Here is a 22415-nt window from a genome sequence, read left to right as displayed (position 1 = left end):
AAATATGAAACAGCAGACTCCCACTTTTATCGACCAGTAGCCAAGCTAAGAATAGCACCGTCGAAACGAGGTGATCGTTGATAGGGTGTTCGCCTAGTAACAGTCAACTATGTGAAATCATATCGCCAACTGGCGAGGTCTGTAAAGAAAGCAGGGCATTTTTTTGTTTGCTTCATGAGATCATATATGCAAGACTTGATGGATAATCTAACAAGTGACTAACCTTGTTTCAAACGGATGTTGTCATTCAGAAACGTTGGCCACTCAAGGGTTGGCACTATCCCACTCGCCCGCGGGACCTTTAATTTCCCTTCAAAGCGCCGATCAGAAGGAGACCCGCAGTCAGGAATGATGAATTATGTCATGAATGCATAACCAGTGATAGCGCAATTTAGGATCGGAAAATAACGATATCTGGCGCTGGAGGAACGATGGGGACAGAGGGGAAGGGAAATGAACCCGTAGTATGGCCTCGAGAGTGAAGGACCGCAGCCTGGCGGGGAAGCTGATATAAAAGGATCGTGAACAACCCGGACCCCGCGTGTGCTCATACTATTTACACAGATAGAGACAGGTCCCAAAGACGGTGCCGTTGAGCTAGGCAACACACAGGCCACATGAGGGTATGAAACTCTGACAGCCCAGAAGCCCAGACGACCAAACCGAGGAGACTGACAGAAAGAGGGTCGGAAGTACCTCGGGCAGTGGGAGGGCCAGGAAATGATTTCAATGTGTAGCCATCCAGTAAGAGCAGCGAGAGGCTAGGAAGACCCTCCTGTGCTGGGATTTCCCAGTGGTCTGCCAATGTATATTCCCAGTCCGCACCTGTTGATTCGCCACGATGAAAAATCGCCGAGCTTGATTCGGTGTTTGGCTGAGAGCATAGAGGCTCCGTGGTCATTATGAAGCTAGGATATCTTTCTTGTAAGACATTTCAATGCCTCATGGTGTGAGGAACGAGTCATCTTGGAATGATAATGAGTCGGCCATGCTTTTACTGTATGCTCCGATGGCCAAAGAGAACCCCATTCGAGGAAGAGCCAGCTTCCGTTGCCACAAGCTGATCGACAGGCATTGGGGCTTATCGAAGCTTTCCGGATCAGCATAGTGCCGGTGCAAAAGGAGAAAGAATATAGAAAATCGAAAAAATGAAAAATGGATTCAATCTTCCTCACAGGCCAGAAAGGGGCCCAAGGATGTCCGAGCTCCATTGGCAAAGGAACTAGCAGCGATTCCCGGTTCCACGGAGGAAGGTACACAAGTCACAAGAGCCTATTGCAGCTTAGACCCGCTGTTTGTGTAGGGATTTGGCGGAGTGAGCCGAATTGAATGTTGTAATGATGGTGGTGGAGGTGAGTTGATGTGGTGGTAGCGATGATGAGTGTTGTTGTTGAGAAAAGGTTTCCAAGTGACCATTCTGGAAGACCCGGCGCTAAGCGACTGGCCCACCGAGAACATAAGCATAATTCCCTCAGAGCTACGGCTTACGAGTCAGATCCTCCCATTCTATAATAAATTAGTAAATTTAGTCATTCAACAATCATCTCTTGAGTCGATTCGACCAAAGCCTCAACGTGGAGTGTATCATTGACTGGAGCAAACTAGCGAACCGCTTCTTTGTCGATCATCGAGGCTGTTATGATAGATAGCAAGCCAAGTAGTTAGTTTGATCAATTTCACTAGGGCCTATTGCTAAGACCTATCACATCTCTTCGTTCTGTCTATCCCGTTACAAATTGGCCCAGTCCATCCCCATTTAGTGCCATCCATGACTCATGAGGACAACCACACATCACACTAAGCCCCCAAGGGAAATCACCCGACGGGAGATGTGGCTTTATGCAAGATACGTCGTTCCTGATCGACCAAAACAACTCCACTACTGCAGGATATCGCCATCGGAAGGAATCTCGCCCTTCCTTTGACGCGGAGGCAAGTATCCTGAACCGCCCGTCTACAAACTTAGCCAAGGCACGAGTCCATCACAAGCTATGTGGATGGGAGATACCAGACAGGTCGCACAATTTTCTGGGGAAAAAATTGTTTGCTTTTCTCCTTCCTGTTGCGACTGTTGTTTCTACACAATATCTACAAAAGTACTTTGTGTTTAGGCGTACCTCGACTGGACTGGTATCTCGGCCACTGCCAAACCGTTGCAAAAATCAAATTCAAATCCAACACAAAAGTACCCATGCATATGCACATGCTCTGAGCTTGACCATATCCTCCTACTGCCATCCTTCATGATGTCAGCCGGTGTCTCAAAGTAGGAATCCTTGCGCGTCATTGTGTTACCCACCACAGCAAGGACAAGTACAAAAGACAGCAACTGACCTGCAGCAGGATGAAAGGTCACGGCCCTGTACGCCGTTGTCCTTGGGTCAAATCCTGGAAGAATTAAGCTTCCCGTGGCTTTGGATCACTCTAGCCCTGACTAACGGTCTATCACAGGCAGACGAATTGCAGATCGGCTCGCCATTTCTACTAGGATCACCATTGAATACCCATGTACTCCATATTGCCTCCTACCTACTGTGGATTGGTTCAGACTGGCCATGCAAGCAGATAGATAGCAATGCGAGCCGTGGATGATGTGTCCCGAGGTCAAGTAATCTTCGGGATGCCGACTCCCTGCGTCCGCATGGGCCTCTCGCCCTATCGTTGTCTACACCTTGTCTCCATAGTACCTTGATGCCTCAATTCAAAGCAGTATAATTCTCTTCCATCGACCTAACAAATTCCAAATTTCAACAAGAAAAAATGAAAGACCAAAAACACCAAACCTTAGAATGCACCTCTCCACCTCTCTTTCCATCCTCGCTGCAGCGATGCGACCGCACCACCGCGCCGTGCCACCCTCTCCCCTCCCTCGGCGTCGCACAGCACATAACCCACCATCCCAGGCCTACCGAGGATGGTCGTGCAACGTGCAAAGACGCAGGGACCAATACCTAATCTTCTGCCCGTAGAGCCGGCTCGTCGCGCCCGTCATCCGTGATACGCATGTCCGACAGCTGCCACCAGAGCTGGAAACAGGAACCGTGGGTGAAGGGAGTGAAATGGGGATGGTAGGGTCATTGTTCATCCATTGGGATATTTTTGGTCTGATCTGACTGCCCTAGTGCTGACATATGCTATCTTGGATTATATTTTGGATTATTTTGATCTCACTGATAAACCAGCTTTTCCATAGATCGGTCAAAGTTAGGTTACTTTGCGGAAGTGAACCATGGGTGGATGGCGTGAATAAACCCAGCGATCTATGAACCGATCTGAGAGGTTTATGAGCAAAATAAAAAATGATTATAGTAATAGTCGCGGTCATGATAAGCAGCCTTGTCTCGGAAGAGACGAAAAACATGGAACTCAAGTGCGTGGCTGCTGATAATGCCTTCATCTGGGCGTAGTATCTCCGAACTTCTCGCGGTGGATCTTGCATGTAAGTTGGGAACATTCTTATCATATTCCCAATTATTGTAGTCACCCTAGCATTGCAAGAGGTATACAGTCGTACTCGAGCGTCGGATCCATGTGGATCAAGACTTTTGGTCGAGCCGAGCTCAACTACCTCTATGGGCTCAGTTACTAGGCATTAACATAACCTCCACTTATATTCCGTTGGCCGGTTTGGCTTACGAGATGTCGACTCTGAAATCCGGTGATCCATATGATATCTCTAACTAGAAGTTCCAAATCCAGGCCGGCTTGTCTAGGCCCTCTTGCTTACTGTAATGAAAGCTGATTCACTAAGGTTGAATGAACCCTTGTACGCAATTACTAGGTTATGAGAGGTATAATTAGCAATGGCCTCTAGCATCCATTCTAGGTACAAGATAGCTTACTTCATACTGTTCTCCTAATTAAGTTATGTAATTTAGTAGCGAGGCAAAGCTTCGTATCTCCCAATGTCGTTGATGTCGTTATGAAGACATCATAAACATCCCCACTACAATTCTCATTGTACAATCCATCCAACGCATCAAGATCAAGACGAAACCCCTCCCAAAACTACTCCCTTGCGTCATACGTACCCTAAAAATAACCCTCCCCATACCCCTTATCACAAGTAATACCACTCCTTCCCCTATGTTTACCTCATACAAGAAACCCAACCCGCCAAACACAGCCCCCAAAGGACGTTGTATCCGGTACACAATACCCTCTTCCATCGGCAATGCCGATACCTAGCGCACCCGAATCTTGCCACTTACCTAACAATCTTGCAAACCGGATCTGCCGTCCAACCAACTGACCTCATGTCTAACGTGAAACCTTTGTCAACCTGAGTGGGAGAGTTCACGGGTCGAGCTCGAGGGTAAGCTGGTACGGGGGTAGAGACACTTGACACTTTGACGTTTTCTGCAGGGTATTTCTATTGCATCATTGTGTTTTTCTGGGGTTGAGGTTTTTTTTTCCCCACGTGGGGGTGTGTATTGTAGGACTTAGTTATCCCGGATTTAGGTAGTGCTGGTGATGCAGGTGTAGGTAGAGATATAATTCGGTTGTGGTGGTTGGATTGGTAGTATCCATGGAGATGCGTATGTTTGGAGCATATCCCTTGCGTAAATAGGTAGCTGTGTTGTCTAGATTATTTAGAATATGCTCTCGACCTGAACATCGGAGATATATGCATCAAGTTGCATGGCGCAGGTATACCTGCAGGTGATGTGTTTCTTATCTTCACTTCCCAGGTTGAGAAGGAAGCTGCCTGGCCCCATCAATGACAAGTTAAAAGATCAGTCTCTTTAATAAGCAAGGCATAGAATGGTAGTCTGTGGCCAAGGGTCCACGGATATAGTGCTATATCTACTCGAATATTGAATTATCTAATTTGATGCAACGTACAATAGTGAAGGCTGATAGCTACTTTCGTAGATACAGTAAACTCCCGTTTTCGGCACTCCCAGGTTAGGCACACATTTTTATTAGGCACCAAAATCTGTTGGATGGACCCACTTCTTAGAGTTTTCCCATATATAAGAGGCCAACCGGCACACCTTTTTGTCTGGCACACAAAATTCTCTTCAATTTTTGCTTAGTCATATAAACCGACCAATCAGAATGCAGGATTTTTCCCCTTCCAACCCTTCCACCCCTTCTTCGGTCGCTCTTTCAGCTAAACTGGCTATACCAAAACAACCCAACAAAGGCATATCCGATGCTCAGAAAAAAGCATTACGTATCTATGCATCGGAGACACGCCCTAAACCTACTCAGAGAGAATGCGCTGAGTGGTTTTCATCTCAATTTAATCGTCATATCAACCGTGCGACCGTCTCCAAGATTCTTTCATCCAAATACGAGTACCTTGATACTGGTTTAGCTGGTCAGAACAAACGCCCGTTAGCATCTCGGTGGCCTCTATTAGATGAGGCCCTATATATCTGGCAGCAGCGTCACGAGAATGCCGGTTTTCCTATAACAGGCCCATTGATTCAGAGCAAAGCCGTCGAATATTGGAAGAAAATACCCCAGTATAAAGATCTCGACCCGCCACTTTTCTCTGAAGGGTGGCTATCACGGTTCAAACAGCGCCATTCGATCCGATATCATACCTCCTATGGCGAATCTGCATCGGTTCCGGCTTCGATGTATTCCGACATGGAAGCTATTCGGGCTATCTGCGACCAATATCAGCCAAACGATGTCTATAATATAGATAAAACAGGTCTATTCTGGCGTCGAATGCCAAATGGGGGTCTATCGAGTAAGGGTAGTCCTGGTTATAAAAAAGACAAGACCAGGATTACTCTCGCAGTAACGACCAATGCTACTGGTTCAGATCGAATGCCTCTATGGTTAATAGGCACTGCGAAGATGCCTCGTGCTCTACGAAAACTCAATATCCCAGCACTTGGATGTGTCTGGCGATAGAACAAGAACGCATGGATGCGCGGTAATGTTATGCAAGAATAGTTCCGCTCGTTTTATAGGCATATTGGCACACAAAGACGAGTCGTGCTATTGCTCGATAACTTTAGCGCGCATCTCTCTGCGCTTAAACATGCGCCACCGCCGTCTAATATTAAAGTCGTTTTTTTGCCACTAAACGCGACCTCGGTTTACCAGCCATTAGACCAGGGTATCATCAGAAACCTTAAGCACCATTATCGGAAGAAATGGTTGACATGGATGGTTAATATGATAGACCGCGGCGTCGATCCTACGCAGAGAATAAGCCTCTATTACACACTACATTGGATCACCCAGGCTTGGAGACGTGACGTCCTAGATGAGACTATTCAGAAGTGCTTTATCAAGAGCACGCTTATTAGTCCTAGCACTAATGAGATAAATACGTCTCCGTCTGAGGACCTTCAACTAGGTGATTTATACGCAGAGGTGACCGACCGGCTTCCTGGTACAGAGGTTATGGCATTAGATGAATTTCTAGACCCTCCAGGAGAAAATATCGACGTGGAAGAGCCTGATTTATCTAATATTATCGTTCATTTTTCAGAAGAAAATACAGGTAGGGATAATAGGGTTCAGGATAGCGAGGACGACTAGGACGAATATATATTCGGACCACCGCTGGATATCCTCTCGCGTGTTAAAGCTATTGAATATATGCATAAAGCTCTTCAATTTGCCCAGCACCAAGAGGGAATTACTGAGAGAGATCTACGTGATATAGAGAGGATCGCTCATCTTTTTTCTCGATTCGAGATCAATGGGAGGAAGCAGAGAAGGGTGGATGACTACTTTAGACCAAAAACAGACTAGTTCTTACTAGATGAGGTTTAGCGCGATATTAGTGGCACACTTTCATTAGGCACATCGGAATTCTGTTGCACGGAGGCCCGTGCCGAAAACGGGAGTTTACTGTATGTATTTTAAGACACGTTGGTTCCACTATTGCATCCATATCAACACATATTTTGCATACAACAGGATTACATCAACACCTATGCACTAGGCTTGCAATTCCAACGAAATGTAAAATCTGAACCTTGATGCTGATTGACCGCACAGTCAATACCTGGATCGAATAGCATTGGAGCTTCCTACAACCACACATACCTTAAACCAGGATAAAAAACAAAAGCCAAAAAGGATAAAAATAAAACCATAGATCCAATCCGACAAGACGGTATATTAAAAGAAAGACCAAACAAAAACACCAAAAACTCCATGCTTGCAGAAAAGGAAGTGCAATGCATCTCATCCCAGACCATTTCATCCCGGTCCAATCCATTCCAATACAATCCAACCACGCTACTCCCAGAGTAGAGACAGAAATCGATCCTCGTTAAACTAACATTCAAATTTCAACTTGACAAATTGCGCCATGCCTAGCCCGCCGCTTGACGGGTTTGTTCAGATCATCGAGATATCCAGCCCGGCTTCCTGCGCGGTGAATAACGATGATGAGGAACGCGCGAGAAGAATAGAAGAAAACGCTGAAAGAATGGGAAAACCGCCGAGAAACTTGGAGACCTGGACCATAGAGCTTGGTCGTCGGGCATTATCGCCTCTCAACACGACTAAGTGCTCCGAGTATAAGGCCCAGATCCTCCCGTGGTCGGGATCGTGATACTCTCGGTGTGCGCGGATCGCTGTCATCCCCTTCAATGGCGAGTCGTTGCTGTGTATTCTGCGCGTCGCGCTCTTCAAGGCGTTCCGCACAGATATGCAGTATCCGCGAAGAAACGGCGTCTGCCGTGGAGCGGTATAGTTCGATGTCGTGGACTCCTGCAGCCAAGGCATCGAGTGTTGGTGCAAGACCTGTTGTGATTCGGGAGAGACGGGCTGAGACGGTGGAGGGTGGTAGGGGTGGTTGTGTTGAGGAAGCAGCGTCTCCTCGTGATTGTGATTGAGATGCTGCGGAAGAGGATGGGGGATTGAGAGTGGCGTAGATGGCTTGTTGTGAGGGGTCAAGGAGGGAGGTGTTGATTTCGTCGTGGGTGGATTTCTCGAGTTGGCGTTTTGATCGAGGGGATCTCTTAGGAGATTTCTTGGGTGATTCAACATCGATGCGCGGGATCGGAGGCTGTTTGAGAAGTGCGTTCAGAGCATGCCTCTCTTTTTGGAGTCTGTCAGTAGAAACCTGTTAGCCCAATTCTCTCTCATAGTTGATTCCATATCTCAAAATTGAATCCATACTTCTGTATTTGCTCCTCCAACTCCTTGATCTTATCCGTATTCTGCACGTTCCTCGGATTCGGCTTCTTCACGACCACCGTTGGAGGGCTCACGTCCTCACGACTGAACCAATTGGATAAGTCGGAGTTGGATGAGAATTCCTTTAAGATCTCCTCTTGAATCGCCCGAGCTAAATATAATCCATTAGAGTCATATTCGACCATAGTCAACCCAGAACCCAAGGGATTTACCTGCTAAGCGTGCACTGATCTCCTCGGAGTGTGACCCGGAGGGCTTGTCAGGCAACGCACGAGTCGCGCACCAAATGAGAAGCTGCCGCATCCTGCGCGGCTCGGGAAGCCCTTCATCGGCAATGTGTTTATAAAAGTCCGCCGTGCTCACTTCTCGATGGGGCAAGGCTAGAAGAAACCATGTCAGTTTTCGTTTTCCTTGTCGGTTGAACAAGAAATGTCCGTCTTCCATGCGGATTGTCCTACCATTCGATGTCCCCGAATCAATCAAGTCACTGGCTCTTCGTCCACGCATTTGCAGACTGCTTCGTCGTCCACCCTTGCTCGATTTCGCTCCTCTAAACTCCTTATTGCGCTGGATAACCGGCGTATCGGCCGTCGGCAGAGCCACCTTGATGCCTGCAGGAGGTTGCTCCGGTGAGTGATAGCCGTTTGATTCATTCATCTTTGCCTTCGCCGGGCGTCCCCTCTTTTTCTTCCTCTCCAACGGCTGGTCTTCGTGACCATCCCGATTCCGTGATGAGCGCGTCGCAGGTTCGGCATGTGATTCTGGCTCCGCGTCTGGCGCTCGCAAAGATCCCCTCGTTGGCCTCCTTGTCGGTAGCTCTGCAGTTTTCCCCTTTGCTGGACCCGCGTTCTCCTCCACTCTCTTCTTTGGCGGTCGTCCCCTCCTCGGCGATGGTTTCGGAGTCGTATTTTCCACATCCGAATGAGCAAGTCGAGGCGCTACTTCAACCGACGGCTTCGGTTTCTTCGAAGGTAATAGCGAAAACTGAAATCCATCCGCATCCTCATCGTAACCTGTAATCATACCCAAGAAATCCCCGTTAGCCACCCGCTCACTCCCGTTCCTCGCAACACATCGCCATCCCCCACCCAGTCGATTACTCACCCGCTTTCCGCTTCGACTCATTATTCGAAATCTCCTCTAGATTCTGCTTGCTCGCGCTCAGTCGCGTGCGTTTCTGTTCCCCACCACCCTTTCCAGCACCCCCAGCACGCGATTGCGCCTGAGTAGCCGCCATACCGATTGTCCTCAGCGGTTCGCGGCGCTTTGTTTTGGTCGTCGAGGCCGTCAGGACCGCGATGGTCATGTCAGGAGTTGGAGGGTACGCGGGCTCGTTGGCGTTAAGGGTGATTTGGGCGTTAACAGGCACCCTCGGCGAGGAATCCACCGATACAAAAGGAATGCGCGTCGTTTAGCCTTTGTTTTCTGGCTAGCGCGGTGGTGAGAGGTGGTCGGTTGCTGCGCCGTTGGGCCGTTTTTTCGCGTTGACGTTGCGCTCGCGGTTTTGGAGCCGGTGGGTTCCACACCTCCGTCGGTCGGAATTGGCGAGTCAGGGCGTCAGTGTAATTAGTGAGCAGTGGTCGCATGTGCCGACAATATTCCAGCTGGGAATTCGAGTATCACGCCCGCAATGCGAAAGAAGCTGCGGGCGGCAAGGATGCGCAGAAGGTGGGTGGGTTGGAGGGATTCGGGCACGCGGTTGTTTTGGTCGGGGCGCGTGGGGCGCTAGTCCTCTTTAGGAAACCCCTCTCTATACTCTCAACGACTGATTGGACTGTTTCTTTGAATACTTTGAGGATTATCTACTAAAAACATTCTCGAATTAAGCTTATGAAGGAGAATGAATTAACCAAAAGAATACAGGTTTAAAGTCAAGTGTTCAAAGGATTGTATAATGTCTGTCAGATCCTATTCAGGGGGTTCCCCTCACGCGGGGACCTCTCCTCCATAATGCGCAGATGCTGGTAGATAATAAAACGCTATGTACCTAGAAAGAATCCTCAACGCCAGCATTGCACAAGAAGAATAACTTCCATACAAAATATGTTCAACGAAAACTGGTGGAAAGGAGTTGAACCCAGTCCATTTTTGAAATCAATGCATTCTCATGATTCAAATCATTTGATCGTGCTCAGCAGTGTTTCTGGGTCGGCTGGAGGTGCCAGGCTACCCTCGATGCGGCGCTTGGCCTCTTGCATCTCTTCGACCGTGATATTCTCGGCCTTCTTTGGCATGTCCGGTTCATGCTGGGGGATGTCGGGGCTATGGCCGACGGACATGCCCACGCGGATCTGGAGAAGCTATTAGTATCCTTGAAACACAAAAGGTCAAAGGTATAAAAGTAGCAAGGATATACATACCAGTGTCTCCAAGGGTCCCTTGGAATTTTCCACAAGGTCAGAATCAAAGTTGACCATTCCTTCTTCGAACAAGACCAGGAGGGTGCTACCACCGAACTTGAAGTATCCCAACTCTTCAGCTCGAGCAACTTTTTCGCCTGCTTTGCGGGTGATGATCGTGCTACCAACCATCATGGCTCCCACACAAATGACCATGACACGACCGTGGGCAACAGAGTCGATGGGAACGAGAATGCGTACATTCTCGCCGTAGACATCCAACGCCGAACGAATGGCCATCGGGTTCACGGTGTAATACTCGCCCTCGATGGTCTTGGGCTCACCCATCACGCCGTCTACGGGGATATGGAAGCGGTGATAATCCTGGGGTGCTAGCCGGAACACACCCAACGCGCCGTTCTTGTACCGTGCTGCATCCTCTGGATAGGCATTACCCAGCAGTCTCTCAACAGAGAACTCACGGCCTTTGACCCAAATGCTAGTAGCTTCGCTCATGCGGTCGAAAACAACGGAGCGACAATCAGCAGGTGAGACAACGATCTTTGGCTCATCGGGAGCCGAACACGGGCGTGCTTCGGGCTTGAGAGCGCGATAGAAAAATTCGTTGAAGTTACGGAACTTCTCAATGGGCAGAAGGACTTCGGACATGTCCAATTGGTGGAAGTTGATAAAGTCTTGGATCTGGCTGGCAGAGGCCGGATCGTCATACTTCCGGCCTTGCTTGATACTGAGGGAGCGTAGGACCCGCCGGACTAGAAAAAGTGTCAGCATGTTTCATCCTTGCAGGTGATGTTTTCAACCAACTTACTTCTCTTCTTCTCCATCTCCTTGCTCTTGAGACCCTTGTACAACAACCGAATTCCAAGACGTACATACACACTCATGCGCTCCTCATTGATCTGACCAGTAATCCGGTCTTGGACCAGAATATTGGCCGAGTTTGCTCCAAGGCGATATCCACCATACGAAATCTTGGTGATAACCTTGGAATACCACTTGCGCTGTGCCTGGCTAGAAGTCACGAATCCACCCATGACCAAGTTATCAACCTGACGCCAGTCACGGCTCGCGCACGTCGCAATATGAGTAATAATATCCGCATCCGATCGTTTGGCGAGGCGAGGTTGATGGCAAAGCGGACACTCACGGATCTCAATGACGTGCTCCTCACCGCGTTCGTCACCAAGATCATCGGGCTGCAATTCCTCGTCGTTCGAACTAGGCTGCTCGTCACTGCTTATAGTCGGGACCGCTGTTTTCTGGGGATTAGCATTGGACGGTGGGCGGGTACTGGTTTCTATAACGAGATCCTCGTCGCTGGATGGCTCCTCACTTTCTTGGCTTCCGGCTGGCGATGGTCCGAGACCTGGCCTCCGTGGGATGGGAATTGCGGGCACACCGGGCACCGAGTTCTTTTTCTGAAGGTACCGAAGGGTGTCTTCCAAGCAAATCACGCATTGGTCAAAGGTCAAATCGGCCATTTCGGGTTCGGTTTCGTTGCCGAACCGTTTGAAGAAGCTATCGATTGTTGATTCCTTGAGGGTGGATCCAAGAGTGTCGAGCATCGTGGTCATCTCGACCTTGTCGATGCGGCCGCTGTCGTCCGCGTCGTATTGCTTCAGCATCAGTCTCCAGAATTGCTGGCGCAACGCGCTGTACGGCAGATACTTGGCTTTGACAAACAACTCGGGCGAGTGCTTGTCTTCCCACCGGTCTCGGTTTTTTAGAACCAAGGGGATTTTGTATTCTCGCAAGCCCTCTTCATCTGGAGGAGGGATTGAATCACTGCTCTCGGTTGTACTCGAGCTCGTCGTCCCGGACCCTGGGACCTGTAGAGTAGAGCTACTGCTATCCATTTCAGGGCCACTCTCTTCAGGGACAGACGTAGGCGCGGGTCGGCTGGCCGTGTCCAGTATTGACAGAGACGACACCGAGTTGCCAGAGTTGCGAGACTTGAGTGGAGGTCTGCCCATCTTGGAGAGGCTTTGGGATGAGGGCGACGGGCTGACAGCAAAGCGGGGACTGGACTTGGTCGGACTGGGGGATCCAGTTCTACAAAATGATACAAACCCGACTCCGGGTCTGCCTCCGGGGCTGACTGGATGAGTTTCTGTAGAGGGAAGCTGGCGGATGCGACAAAGTCATTGCCCGAGAACTTGTCGCGGTCCATCACGGTGAAGCTGATGGTGTAGGTCTGCTCGTGTTTCATCACCTGGAAGACCATCTTTTCATGGTACACCGGGTTTAGGTTGTGTCTGATGACGGGTGTCCGGAGCGTCTTTCGTCCTAGCGAAGTCACGACGAAGGGGTCCATGTCGAACGATGTGCGAGTCACTAAAAGAGGCAAAGTGTTAATGACCTGTTCCCATAGAAATGCGAGATGGACAAAAGAGCAGAGATAATCTTACCATTGCGTTCAGGAGGCAGGTCTCTGACCCGCACAATTTCCATAAACACAATACCTTGAACCCCAGTCCCTGAGCCCGAGAATTGATATGCGCGGGCAGCTAGGGACTTGCGCCTCAGGCGAGCCAAACGAAGCCGGCGGCGACGCTTCTCAACAACTTCAGGTTTCGATGGATCATCCGTCTCATCAGAAGTCTCCTGGTCAAGCTCGTCGAGATCAAGTTGTGGGAGTTGGTCGTCAGGCGACTGGTCATCCTCCTCACCTGCACAGACTAGAGTCTTGAATTTCCGATACGTCTCCGCAGGTGATGCAGACGGATTCGCCGAGTCTGACAGCGAGAACTGGAGCAGAATCTCGCCGGAGACATTGCTATCCTTCTTCTCCTTCTTCTTCTTTTTGCGGCTGGGCCGGTTGGATACCCGTTTGGACTTGAGTGTGTACCATGTGGGCTAAGCGAGTGTTAGCACTCCGTAACCGGACAAATTGTGCCAATTGGATTGTATTATCTCACCTCCTGGTTGACCTGACCGTCCGCGAAGATGTCCTCCAGTGCAATGTCGAATTCACCCATGTAATCCTTGCCGAAGCGATCGTGGTCCCAACAGATAAATTCCAGTAGAGGGACACCCATGACGGGCATTTCGAAGGAGACGTTCCATTCCGGGTTCAATGTCTTCGATATCGTGGGGGTTGATTGCCTCGCGTCGCCCAATGTTACTACCAAGTACTGTCCCGCAATTGTCAGCGTGATTGTCGATCTGGTTGGGGAGCCGATCACTCCCTGGTCGCGTGAGTGCTTACCGGATCGCTTGTGCCACCACGATCTTTCGCCGCAAGGTTTCGACCCTAATTGAAAGATACCATGACGTCCCCGGTCAGCGAGATTTCAGGCCAGGTGGCGCGGGGTAAACTGGGACGGCGCTGGTGGTAGACTTACCTTGATCACGGTGACTTTGATCAACAGAGGTTTCGTGTCCACCGAGCGCATTGGACTAGTACTTCTGCTCTGGCCCGGAGTCGAGCTTGCGCTCCTCGCGGTCAAATGCGAGCTGAGCCGCTGGGGTAACGGCAACCGGACCATGGCGGAAGGGGAGAAGGTTGCGGGACGAGATTCAAGGAGGGAAGAAGCAGCGCAGTAAGGGAAAAGAAAAGAAAAAAACAAGACAACAAGGCCAAGGAAGTGGACACGGAGAATAATACGAGTTGTCGGTAGCTTAGGCTCAATGGCCCCCCCCTGGTGGCTGTTTTGGCAGTTGGCCAGTCCTCGGACGTGGTGGCTTTAATTTAGGAGAGCACCCCAGGTCGGATCGTCGATCGTCTTGTTCGGGTCGATCCCACACGAGAAAAGAGCCAAGACCAGAGACGGTGCCACCCGACCCAAACGAGACCCCAACAAACGGCAGATGGTAATACCGGTGACGGGCAATTGGACCCTGAATCCTTTCGGGGGTCCGTTTTGAAGAAATTAGGGGGCGATGACCGGCCAAGGGTGGGAATTCCGCGTAAGAAGGGGAAGAGGGAAAGGGCAACAAACAACACGAGGGCCCGAGAGCACGAGCCAAAGGAGATGTTGAATTAAAGGGGTATATGGGATGCCAGTAGGATTGTGATTGCAACAATAGTCGTTCGATGTCCAAAAAAAAAAAGAGTATCGTCAGCGGATTTAGCGGCCTGTTTCGATGGGGTCGCAAATAGTTGAAATTAGTGGCAGAGGGGCCGAGACATAACGACCAAATGGCCCTCGTTAGTTAATCATTGAGACTTTGCGACGTCAGGCTGCTTGAACAGGGCTCCACTTGGCGAGGCCCTTCTCCACCGCCAAATCACTGGGAAGACCAGAAACTGGCGGAGTGGGAAAGTGTGGAAACGGAAGTTGGGAAATCTGGATGCCTTGGGAGAGCAGGCAGCCTTGTAGGAGGAGTGTACGGAGTTGTTCTGGCGTAGTACTAGAGTATGGAGTGGTAGAGAGTACAACAAGACCAGCCGAAGAGTAGTCGGAAAACGAAGGAACTAAATGTCTCAACAATTGTCTCTGAAATTATCCGATCGTCAAGAATAAACGAGTTGACAACATCCAACTGTTCATTATTGTTCGCCTGGCGGCCTTGAGCGGTCTAACGTCATACTCCTGTCGTAACTACTGTGTACTCTCTCCCCACTTCCCTCCCACTTTCTCCCTCGGAGAAGCAAAATATACCCCGCAATCACAGACCGGAAGGATTCAAGGCATAGTTATCGACGATGGTCAACGATTAATGGTCAATAGTCAAGAACGGTCAAGGTTCAAGGTTCATGGTTGCAGGGTCAATGCGTCGTTTATGCTTGTGTTGCACATGGGAACGGACTTTTTCGGGCTCATACCCATCTGATTGGGATGTACATTTAATGTGACAGCGGAGGAACATATCGAGGAATTCTAGTGATATTCCCATCGAGACCTGGAATTCGTTGAGAAGAACAGGTCCGGAAGACGACTACTGATTAGGACCATACTCATGACCCTACGAAAAGCTTTCGCGACACTACAACGATAAGCCTTACTGGAAAGGATAGTTAAATAAATCGAGAGATATGACTATTGCTTTACGGAACGATAATTAAAAAGATATTACGAAACATCTTTAGAAATTGAGGAGGTTATCGCGTGTATAGCTAGACCTATCTTCCGTCATTTCAATTTTCGAAATACCACTATACATAAGGGCTCAGTATGGATTATACAGAGATCGGATATAACTACGGAGTACCATCCACGTTCTACTTGGAAGGTACGTTCTAGATTGGGCTTAGCGCCGTAGTGTCACGAACACCTCTCGTAGACAATCTTCATGCCAGGTCACGGATAATGGCGCTTTCATTTTTTCGCGTGGGCCGCAATTGGCTTGGTGGAAGAACCACGGCCAAATCTGCCCCAGAACTAGATCTCCGTGATTTCCAGGAACAACGACCAACAACATTACTAGCTTAATCCTGTCGTCGGTCAACCCGACCCCAAACCTCATCAGCATTCGCCTTGCCCTTGGTCTCCGGAACCCAGCGGTAAATAAATGTCCCCAGGAGCCCCGCCATCGCTGCAAAGACCCAATATACCTTTCCGCGGCCCCCGAGCGCATCATTCAGCACGGGGAAGAACTGCGCGACCACAAAGGTCGCGGTCCAGTTGGCCGCCAGCGCCCAACTTTGCGCCGCGCCAACCGCTTCGGGACCTACGAGCTCCGAGGCCAAGATGAAAGGTACCGGGCCCAGACCAACCGCAAAGCAGGCCACAAACAACAGGGCGGCGATCGCGGATGCGATCTTCTGATTAAAGTAGATCCCCAGTGCCAATAGAATCGAGCTAGTGCCCATGCCGCCGATACTCAGAAGTAGACAGGTCTTCCGACCAATGCGGTCGGGTAATGGGGAGCATGCCAGCGTCATGACGAGATTAATGGCTGATATTAACACAGTCAGAAGCGCTGCGGTCGTAGGTAGAATGGTCTGTAGCAAGGAGACGCTGTACATGATAATGCTGTTGATACCGGTCAATTGCTGGGCAATCATGACCCCCACGACGGCGATGATGGCTGGCCGGTAGAAAGGATCACGAATGGCCTGCATGATAGTCACGGGCTCTTGTTTGGAGGGTAGATCGCCGGCCGCGGGAGCCAGCAGAGACTCCTCTTCAGGGGCCCCCGAAGTTCTCCAGGTCTGGGTCTCGGCCTCAATATCGGCATCCTTGCCGCGGATACGCTGCAAGACCCGGCGAGCCTGGCTCACGGAGTGGTGCTCAGCGAGCCAAGTCGGACTTTCCGGGACCATAACTAGACCTAGAAGCTCCAACGCTCCGATGATACCGGCCAGGCCGAGAATCAGCCGCCAGAAACTGTCATGGCTCCAGAAGTATCCGAGACCTTGGGTTAACAAGATACCGACATTGGTCATGACTTGGGTGAAAGCGCCGAAGAAACCTCGAGACTCTGGCAGCGCTATCTCAGACACGTAAATAGGACCAACCACGATCGCTGCACCAGACCCGATGCCGGAAAGGAATCTGCCCAAAGCGAGTATTGGGATCGCGGGTGCGAGGGTCTCTGCCACGGGACCTAGCACAAAGAAGACGGTCGTCGTGAGCAACGCAATTCGGCGTCCGTACTTGGTCGATACTGGCCCTGCCAGCAGGGCTCCTAGTAGACCACCGAGGGTGTAGATTGACGAGACCAAGCCGAACTGCGAGGGATTCATGGGAATGCATTGCGGTAGGCCATTCAGGCCAGCGCTGGAGCCATGGATACTTTTCTTCTCGCACGTCACGACTGCTTGCGGGGCATTGAGCTCAGCCTATTTGTTTGAGTCTGTGTCAGTGGCAGTTCCTGGCTATTGGAGGCAATGTATAATGTATATGACAATGTAGTGCTCCCGGGAACCCTTTCGAGGGATCAGGCCATGCGTACCAGATGATAGCCAAACTGAAGAGGGCCCAACGTGACGATAAACACGAGGTAAATCAAGTATGGTGTGACTTGCGACCGAGATGAGTCACCCGTAGCCATGATGAGAGGTAGGAGATCATCCAAGTCGCTAGAATGGGGGAGAGGAGGAAGGAGTGGAAGAGGAGTCGCAGAGCTCAAGATGTCGTTCGTGGAGAAAGGGTAGCTTGGTAGGCTAAGAGTGGAGTGATGATAAGGCGCTGGAGCTGTTATCTCCTGACTTGCGGGGATCACACCCGATCAACTGGCAACTGGTTAGTTTCTTGGGATCTCGGCCCGAACTCCAACTTCCTAATTCCACCCTCCCCTAAACCCCCTTTTCTCCTTTGCCTTGCGCCACTCAATAATACTCCATACAAACTCCACGGAGTATTCATTACTCTCCTCCACTTTCCTGCATTATCCCCGGGAGATTCTCCGATTATTAGCTCTCCAGCACGTCTCCATCACCGCTGACTAAGGTCAAACCTCCCCCCATCCGGTTCCCCCGAATCACCGAATTGTCGCCTCTCCACACGCCCACTTTCCAATTGCGCCTCCGCGACGGAAATCGCCTCTCCTGTGGCCCTTTCCTCCCCCCCCCCCCCGAATTCTCCGATGGACGAGTGACGATCCAATGAGTCTGACAAACCCGCCTTCCTCCTCCGGTTCGATCTCTGCCCGAGCCAAGACTGTCGGCCAGAATCTTAAACGGAGTCTCCAGGCCACTGTCGATGGTAATTATTATACACATTCTTCGGTCCTTGGTCGCATCTCTTCCTGCTGCCTCTGTTGAACATCACCTGTGCACGATCTGTCCTCTATCGTCCCTGTTGATCTTCTACGATGTTTGGGAAAGGCTTCCCATTTCTGAATTCTGCTGGGGGCTTCTATCCTCGGGGTAATCTTCTTTCCCTTCGCAAAAACACTGGAGTGTCGTTTCGGATTATTGTCATGGGGGTTAAGAACAGAAAGAATTTCAAAGAGGAGGGTGGCCCATGTCTCTGGTTTTGCGATCTTCATACACCTTGTTGGTTTCATCGAAAGACGCTTGGATCCTTTGATTTGTCTCCGCTATTCTTTTCCCCGCAATGCCTGTTGCGAGACTCCGGATTTCCGTACATGAGCTGACCAATTGCCTTGCTTTTACAGAGTCCGTCGAATCCCGCAGGCCCGGGGGGTATACAAGCAAAGTTCGAGTGCGTGACCGATATCATATCGTGGGGTTCATTAGCAGTGGTACCTATGGCCGGGTGTATAAAGCGATCGGCAAAAATGGCCAGAAGGGGGAGTTTGCGATCAAGAAGTATGTCTTTAGTCTCGACCTTGAGTTTCTACCTTGTGTTGTATCTGGTCCAGAACTAACCTGCAATCTCTAGATTCAAGCCGGACAAGGAAGGCGAATCGATCCAGTATACTGGTCTCTCCCAATCGGCTATCCGTGAGATGGCTCTCTGCACCGAGCTCTCGCACGCCAATGTGGTTCAGCTGGAAGAGATTATCCTAGAGGACAAATGCATCTTTATGGTGTTCGAGTATACGGAGCACGATCTGCTCCAGATCATTCATCATCACACACAACCCCAACGGCACGCGATCCCTGCCACAATGGTTCGGTCAATCCTCTTCCAGCTGCTGAATGGCTTGTTATATCTTCACACCAACTGGGTCTTGCACCGTGACCTCAAGCCGGCCAATATCCTGGTCACGTCCAGCGGAGCTATCCGAATCGGCGATCTGGGTCTGGCCCGGCTATTCTACAAACCCCTCAATTCTTTATTCTCCGGAGACAAGGTCGTTGTCACGATATGGTACCGAGCTCCAGAGCTCCTCCTGGGAAGTCGACACTACACCCCGGCTGTTGACATGTGGGCAGTGGGGTGCATCTTCGCCGAGCTTCTATCCTTGCGTCCGATCTTCAAAGGAGAGGAAGCCAAGATGGACAGCAAGAAGACCGTTCCCTTCCAGCGCAACCAGATGATGAAGATCGTTGAGATTCTCGGCCTCCCTCGCAAGGAAACGTGGCCAGGTCTTGTTGCTATGCCCGAGTATACCCAGCTGCAGTCATTAGTACTGCATCGACAGCCATCTCATTTCCACCGCGGTCCAAATCTCGAGGGCTGGTATCAGAGCTGTTTGAAGAATGGAGGGTATTCTGCCACCTCGAAGACGGGGACTCCAGGCGCAGACGGCTTTGATCTTCTTTCACGCATGCTTGAGTACGACCCCACGAAACGGATCACGGCCCAGGAAGCTCTAGAGCATCCCTACTTCGCGAATGGAGGTCCTATTAGCGGAGATTGTTTCAACGGCATCGAACACAAGTACCCACATCGTCGTGTCACGCAGGATGATAATGATATACGCACCGGTAGTCTGCCGGGTACCAAGCGTAGTGGTCTGCCCGACGACTCGCTGTTGAGAGCAACGAAGCGTCTGAAGGAGTGATATCTACTCTTGACATGTTCGCCGGCCTTGGTACCCGCGTTCATCTTCTTATACATAAAGCACATAATGGGGGTTAAGGGTGGTCTTTCGGCCCACATGAGCAGGGGTTTATACTTTGGGATGGCGTTTCTTAGGCCTGTTTCGGGGTTTAATTTTTAGATACCATTTCGCATCGCATGCATCTCATGAATGAAGAAATTCCATCAGTCATATTGCGCCTTGAATAGTTCCTAGTGCCTAGTCCCATTCCATTCCCATATCCGAATCCTGAAGTTGTCCGAGTTGATCCCATCAAGTAGCACATACCCATAAGCCGTTCCAGAATATCGTTGGTACAGCACAGTCCCATAACATAATCCAGCAAGTAAAATACAGGCGCAAGTTTCTCATCCCGAAACCCATGATATCTCGTACAATCAGTACCCTGTAGACACGTTAGTGATCAGTCCTCATTGGGAACACATTTTGGGGGAAAACTAACCATTCTGCTCACGGCGATTATCACCCTCAGTATCACCACCGCCATCTCCCATAGCAGAAGCCCGACCAGCAGCATCTTTAATCCCTTGTTCATCACCACGTAACTTCTCAAAATACCCCTTAATATCCTCCGCGCTAACAGCCTGACCACTCTCCGCAAACGGCTTGAGGAAGTCCTTCACCTTATCGCGAAGATGGTTGTAAATCATCGCGCCTTCAATGGCACGTACGCGGTCAACATTGCTGAGAGCTGCTTCGCCGCGCTCAAGGAGACTGCCTGTCCCGGTACTGCCGGCTGCGTTGCCGCCCTCGCCGTCGTCGGAGAGGGGTGGTTCGTATGTTTCTTCTTCTTCGCGGAGTTGAGGGAAGGGTGCTAGTTTTGGGAAACATTCTGCGCAGCGGCAGAGGCGGTCGTGGAAGTTTTCGAGGAGGAAGAGGGAGAAGGAAGCTTCGGGGGTTGAGGAGGGAGGGAGGCGTGCTTGGGTTTTGGGGAGTCTGTTGTGGGTGGTTCTGTAGTGGTGGTGGATAGGTTTGAGGTGGGCTCGTCCTCTTTGATAGTGGCAAGTTTGGACGGTTCGGGTTCCTTTGGAGGTGCGTCTTCTTCTTTGGTTCGCTTTGCAGAGGGCTCTTCTTGAGCGGATTCATCGTCATCGGCCTTGCGTTTCTTTGAATTGTCCTCTTGCTTCGTGGTCTCTGCGGGAGCTGGGTTCTCTTGCACTGTTGGCGCTGCTTTTCCAATTCCACCGTTCCGATAGACCGGTGGCAGGAAGCCTGGAGTTCCAGCGTATTTTTTGAGCCACGGGGTAGAATCGATACACTTGAAACAGATCAATTGCTCAAAGTCGTCCTCAGCCGGGAATCCGGGGGGCAGAGGAGTTTCGCCGTCATCGTCAGCGACTTCAACAGTATCTTCAGCAGTACTGTCACCACCAAAACCCACAGACTTCTTGTTTGCAAGATTCTTGTACCAATCACGCGATAGTCCAATGAGACACTCTGGGTGCCACCAGTCCTCGCCACAACCACCGGTCTCAACACTACCAAGACCTAGGCATTGGAACATGGTGCCCTTCTCTTGGTGCGGGTCGTATTTCTCGCCGCAGCCGCAGAACTGATTGCGGAAGTTGTGGTTGTATTTGTTGCCTGGGGCAGCTTCTTGGGAGTGAACGCCCTTCCGGCCAGTATTCGGGTCTTCGCGCAAAGTACACGGGGAGGTGGAAGGCATACGGGTCGTACCACAGTCGCAGACGAAATTGCGCTTGTTGAACAGTTCGACCAAGGTGTGCTCGCCATGGCATGCGATGGAGCAGGAGTAGCACACGGCAGCGGGGGTGTAATCGTCATCGGGGCTCGAGGGGGGTGGATTGCAAGTCAGGCAGGCGAAAAGGTTCTGGCGTAGTGGTCCGAGGTCATGGGTGCAAGAGTCGAAGGACTATGTATTGGTCATGGTTAGTTTGCGTGTGAACGGCGCATTTCAGTATCATCGACGCTTACGTATGGTAGGATCTCTCGAGCATCAGCCTCAAGACGAATCTGAGAGTCAATAAATCTGGAGTGTATAAGCCGTCATATTCACATCACTTTTGGGGAATGAATGGATCTCAAGACATACTCTTTCGCCGTCTGGGAGTTCTGCGATCCGAAGCTCTCGCGCCTGAGCGCATCGGCCTTGAGAGGGCAAGTTGGCGCGAGATCCATCGAAAGAACAAAGATTTCTGTCTCCTAAATGATTATCTTGTCTCGAAGAAGCGAATAGCGAGGTGTCAGCTTTGCGCAAAGTTGCGACTGAGTGATGTGGAGTCTGGGGCGAACGCGATGCGCGGGCGGTGTGAAGTCGGATGGCGGAGACCCTTGCTGGATCTTCTGGCAACTCTGTTGGCAGCACGGATGTAAGTCAACGATGGGCTTCAGAGATTTGAAGGGCGGATCAGAGAAATGTCACGGATCCCTGGTTGTGGATGCTGACTGGCAGGTCATGTCATTAATGGTGGACAACTTGACTACAGTATGTTCGTGTCGCGACTTGGCTGTCGCGTCGTACTTGACTTGAGCTAACTTGAATCGCTTGACCATAATTTTTTTTTTAAAACTGGGAGAGAGTTTTGTAGTTAGCTTATGTCTATATTATAAGAATCGATGCACGATGAA

At 50.4% G+C, this 22415-nt stretch overlaps 5 protein-coding genes across 5 annotated transcripts; 1 reads left to right on the top strand and 4 right to left on the bottom strand.

The window, feature by feature from the left end:
• Nucleotides 1-7468: 7468 nt before the first annotated feature.
• On the bottom strand, nt 7469-9430 carry N7496_004603 (Mis12-Mtw1 family protein; the record flags this gene model as incomplete). Its single annotated transcript, XM_056697532.1, has 4 exons — nt 7469-8036; nt 8107-8275; nt 8337-9137; nt 9229-9430. The coding sequence occupies 4 exons, from the start codon at nt 9428-9430 to the stop codon at nt 7469-7471; spliced, it is 1740 nt and encodes a 579-aa protein (XP_056556057.1).
• An 811-nt stretch (nt 9431-10241) lies between these two features.
• On the bottom strand, nt 10242-13972 carry N7496_004602 (putative phosphatidylserine decarboxylase Psd2; the record flags this gene model as incomplete). Its single annotated transcript, XM_056697531.1, is given in 8 exon segments — nt 10242-10415; nt 10485-11236; nt 11293-12536; nt 12551-12818; nt 12893-13340; nt 13403-13618; nt 13693-13737; nt 13829-13972. 8 exon segments carry the CDS (start codon nt 13970-13972, stop codon nt 10242-10244), a joined length of 3291 nt encoding a protein of 1096 aa, XP_056556056.1.
• A 1883-nt stretch (nt 13973-15855) lies between these two features.
• On the bottom strand, nt 15856-17423 carry N7496_004601 (putative MFS glucose transporter; the record flags this gene model as incomplete). Its single annotated transcript, XM_056697530.1, has 2 exons — nt 15856-17211; nt 17325-17423. The coding sequence occupies 2 exons, from the start codon at nt 17421-17423 to the stop codon at nt 15856-15858; spliced, it is 1455 nt and encodes a 484-aa protein (XP_056556055.1).
• A 762-nt stretch (nt 17424-18185) lies between these two features.
• On the top strand, nt 18186-19787 carry ssn3 (cyclin-dependent serine/threonine protein kinase SSN3; the record flags this gene model as incomplete). The annotated part of the gene is made up of 3 exons (XM_056697529.1): nt 18186-18299; nt 18467-18645; nt 18719-19787. 3 exons carry the CDS (start codon nt 18186-18188, stop codon nt 19785-19787), a joined length of 1362 nt encoding a protein of 453 aa, XP_056556054.1.
• Nucleotides 19788-20203: 416 nt separating this feature from the next.
• N7496_004599 (putative metaphase-anaphase transition protein (Mlo2)) lies at nt 20204-21965 on the bottom strand (the record flags this gene model as incomplete). The annotated part of the gene is made up of 5 exons (XM_056697528.1): nt 20204-20211; nt 20269-20777; nt 20840-21699; nt 21762-21816; nt 21880-21965. The coding sequence occupies 5 exons, from the start codon at nt 21963-21965 to the stop codon at nt 20204-20206; spliced, it is 1518 nt and encodes a 505-aa protein (XP_056556053.1).
• Nucleotides 21966-22415: the final 450 nt, after the last annotated feature.

Source organism: Penicillium cataractarum (assembly GCF_028827025.1).
Source record: "Penicillium cataractarum strain IBT 29864 chromosome Unknown utg000004l, whole genome shotgun sequence".
Taxonomy (NCBI): Eukaryota; Fungi; Ascomycota; class Eurotiomycetes; order Eurotiales; family Aspergillaceae; genus Penicillium; species Penicillium cataractarum.
This window is presented reverse-complemented; position numbering and strand designations above follow the sequence as displayed.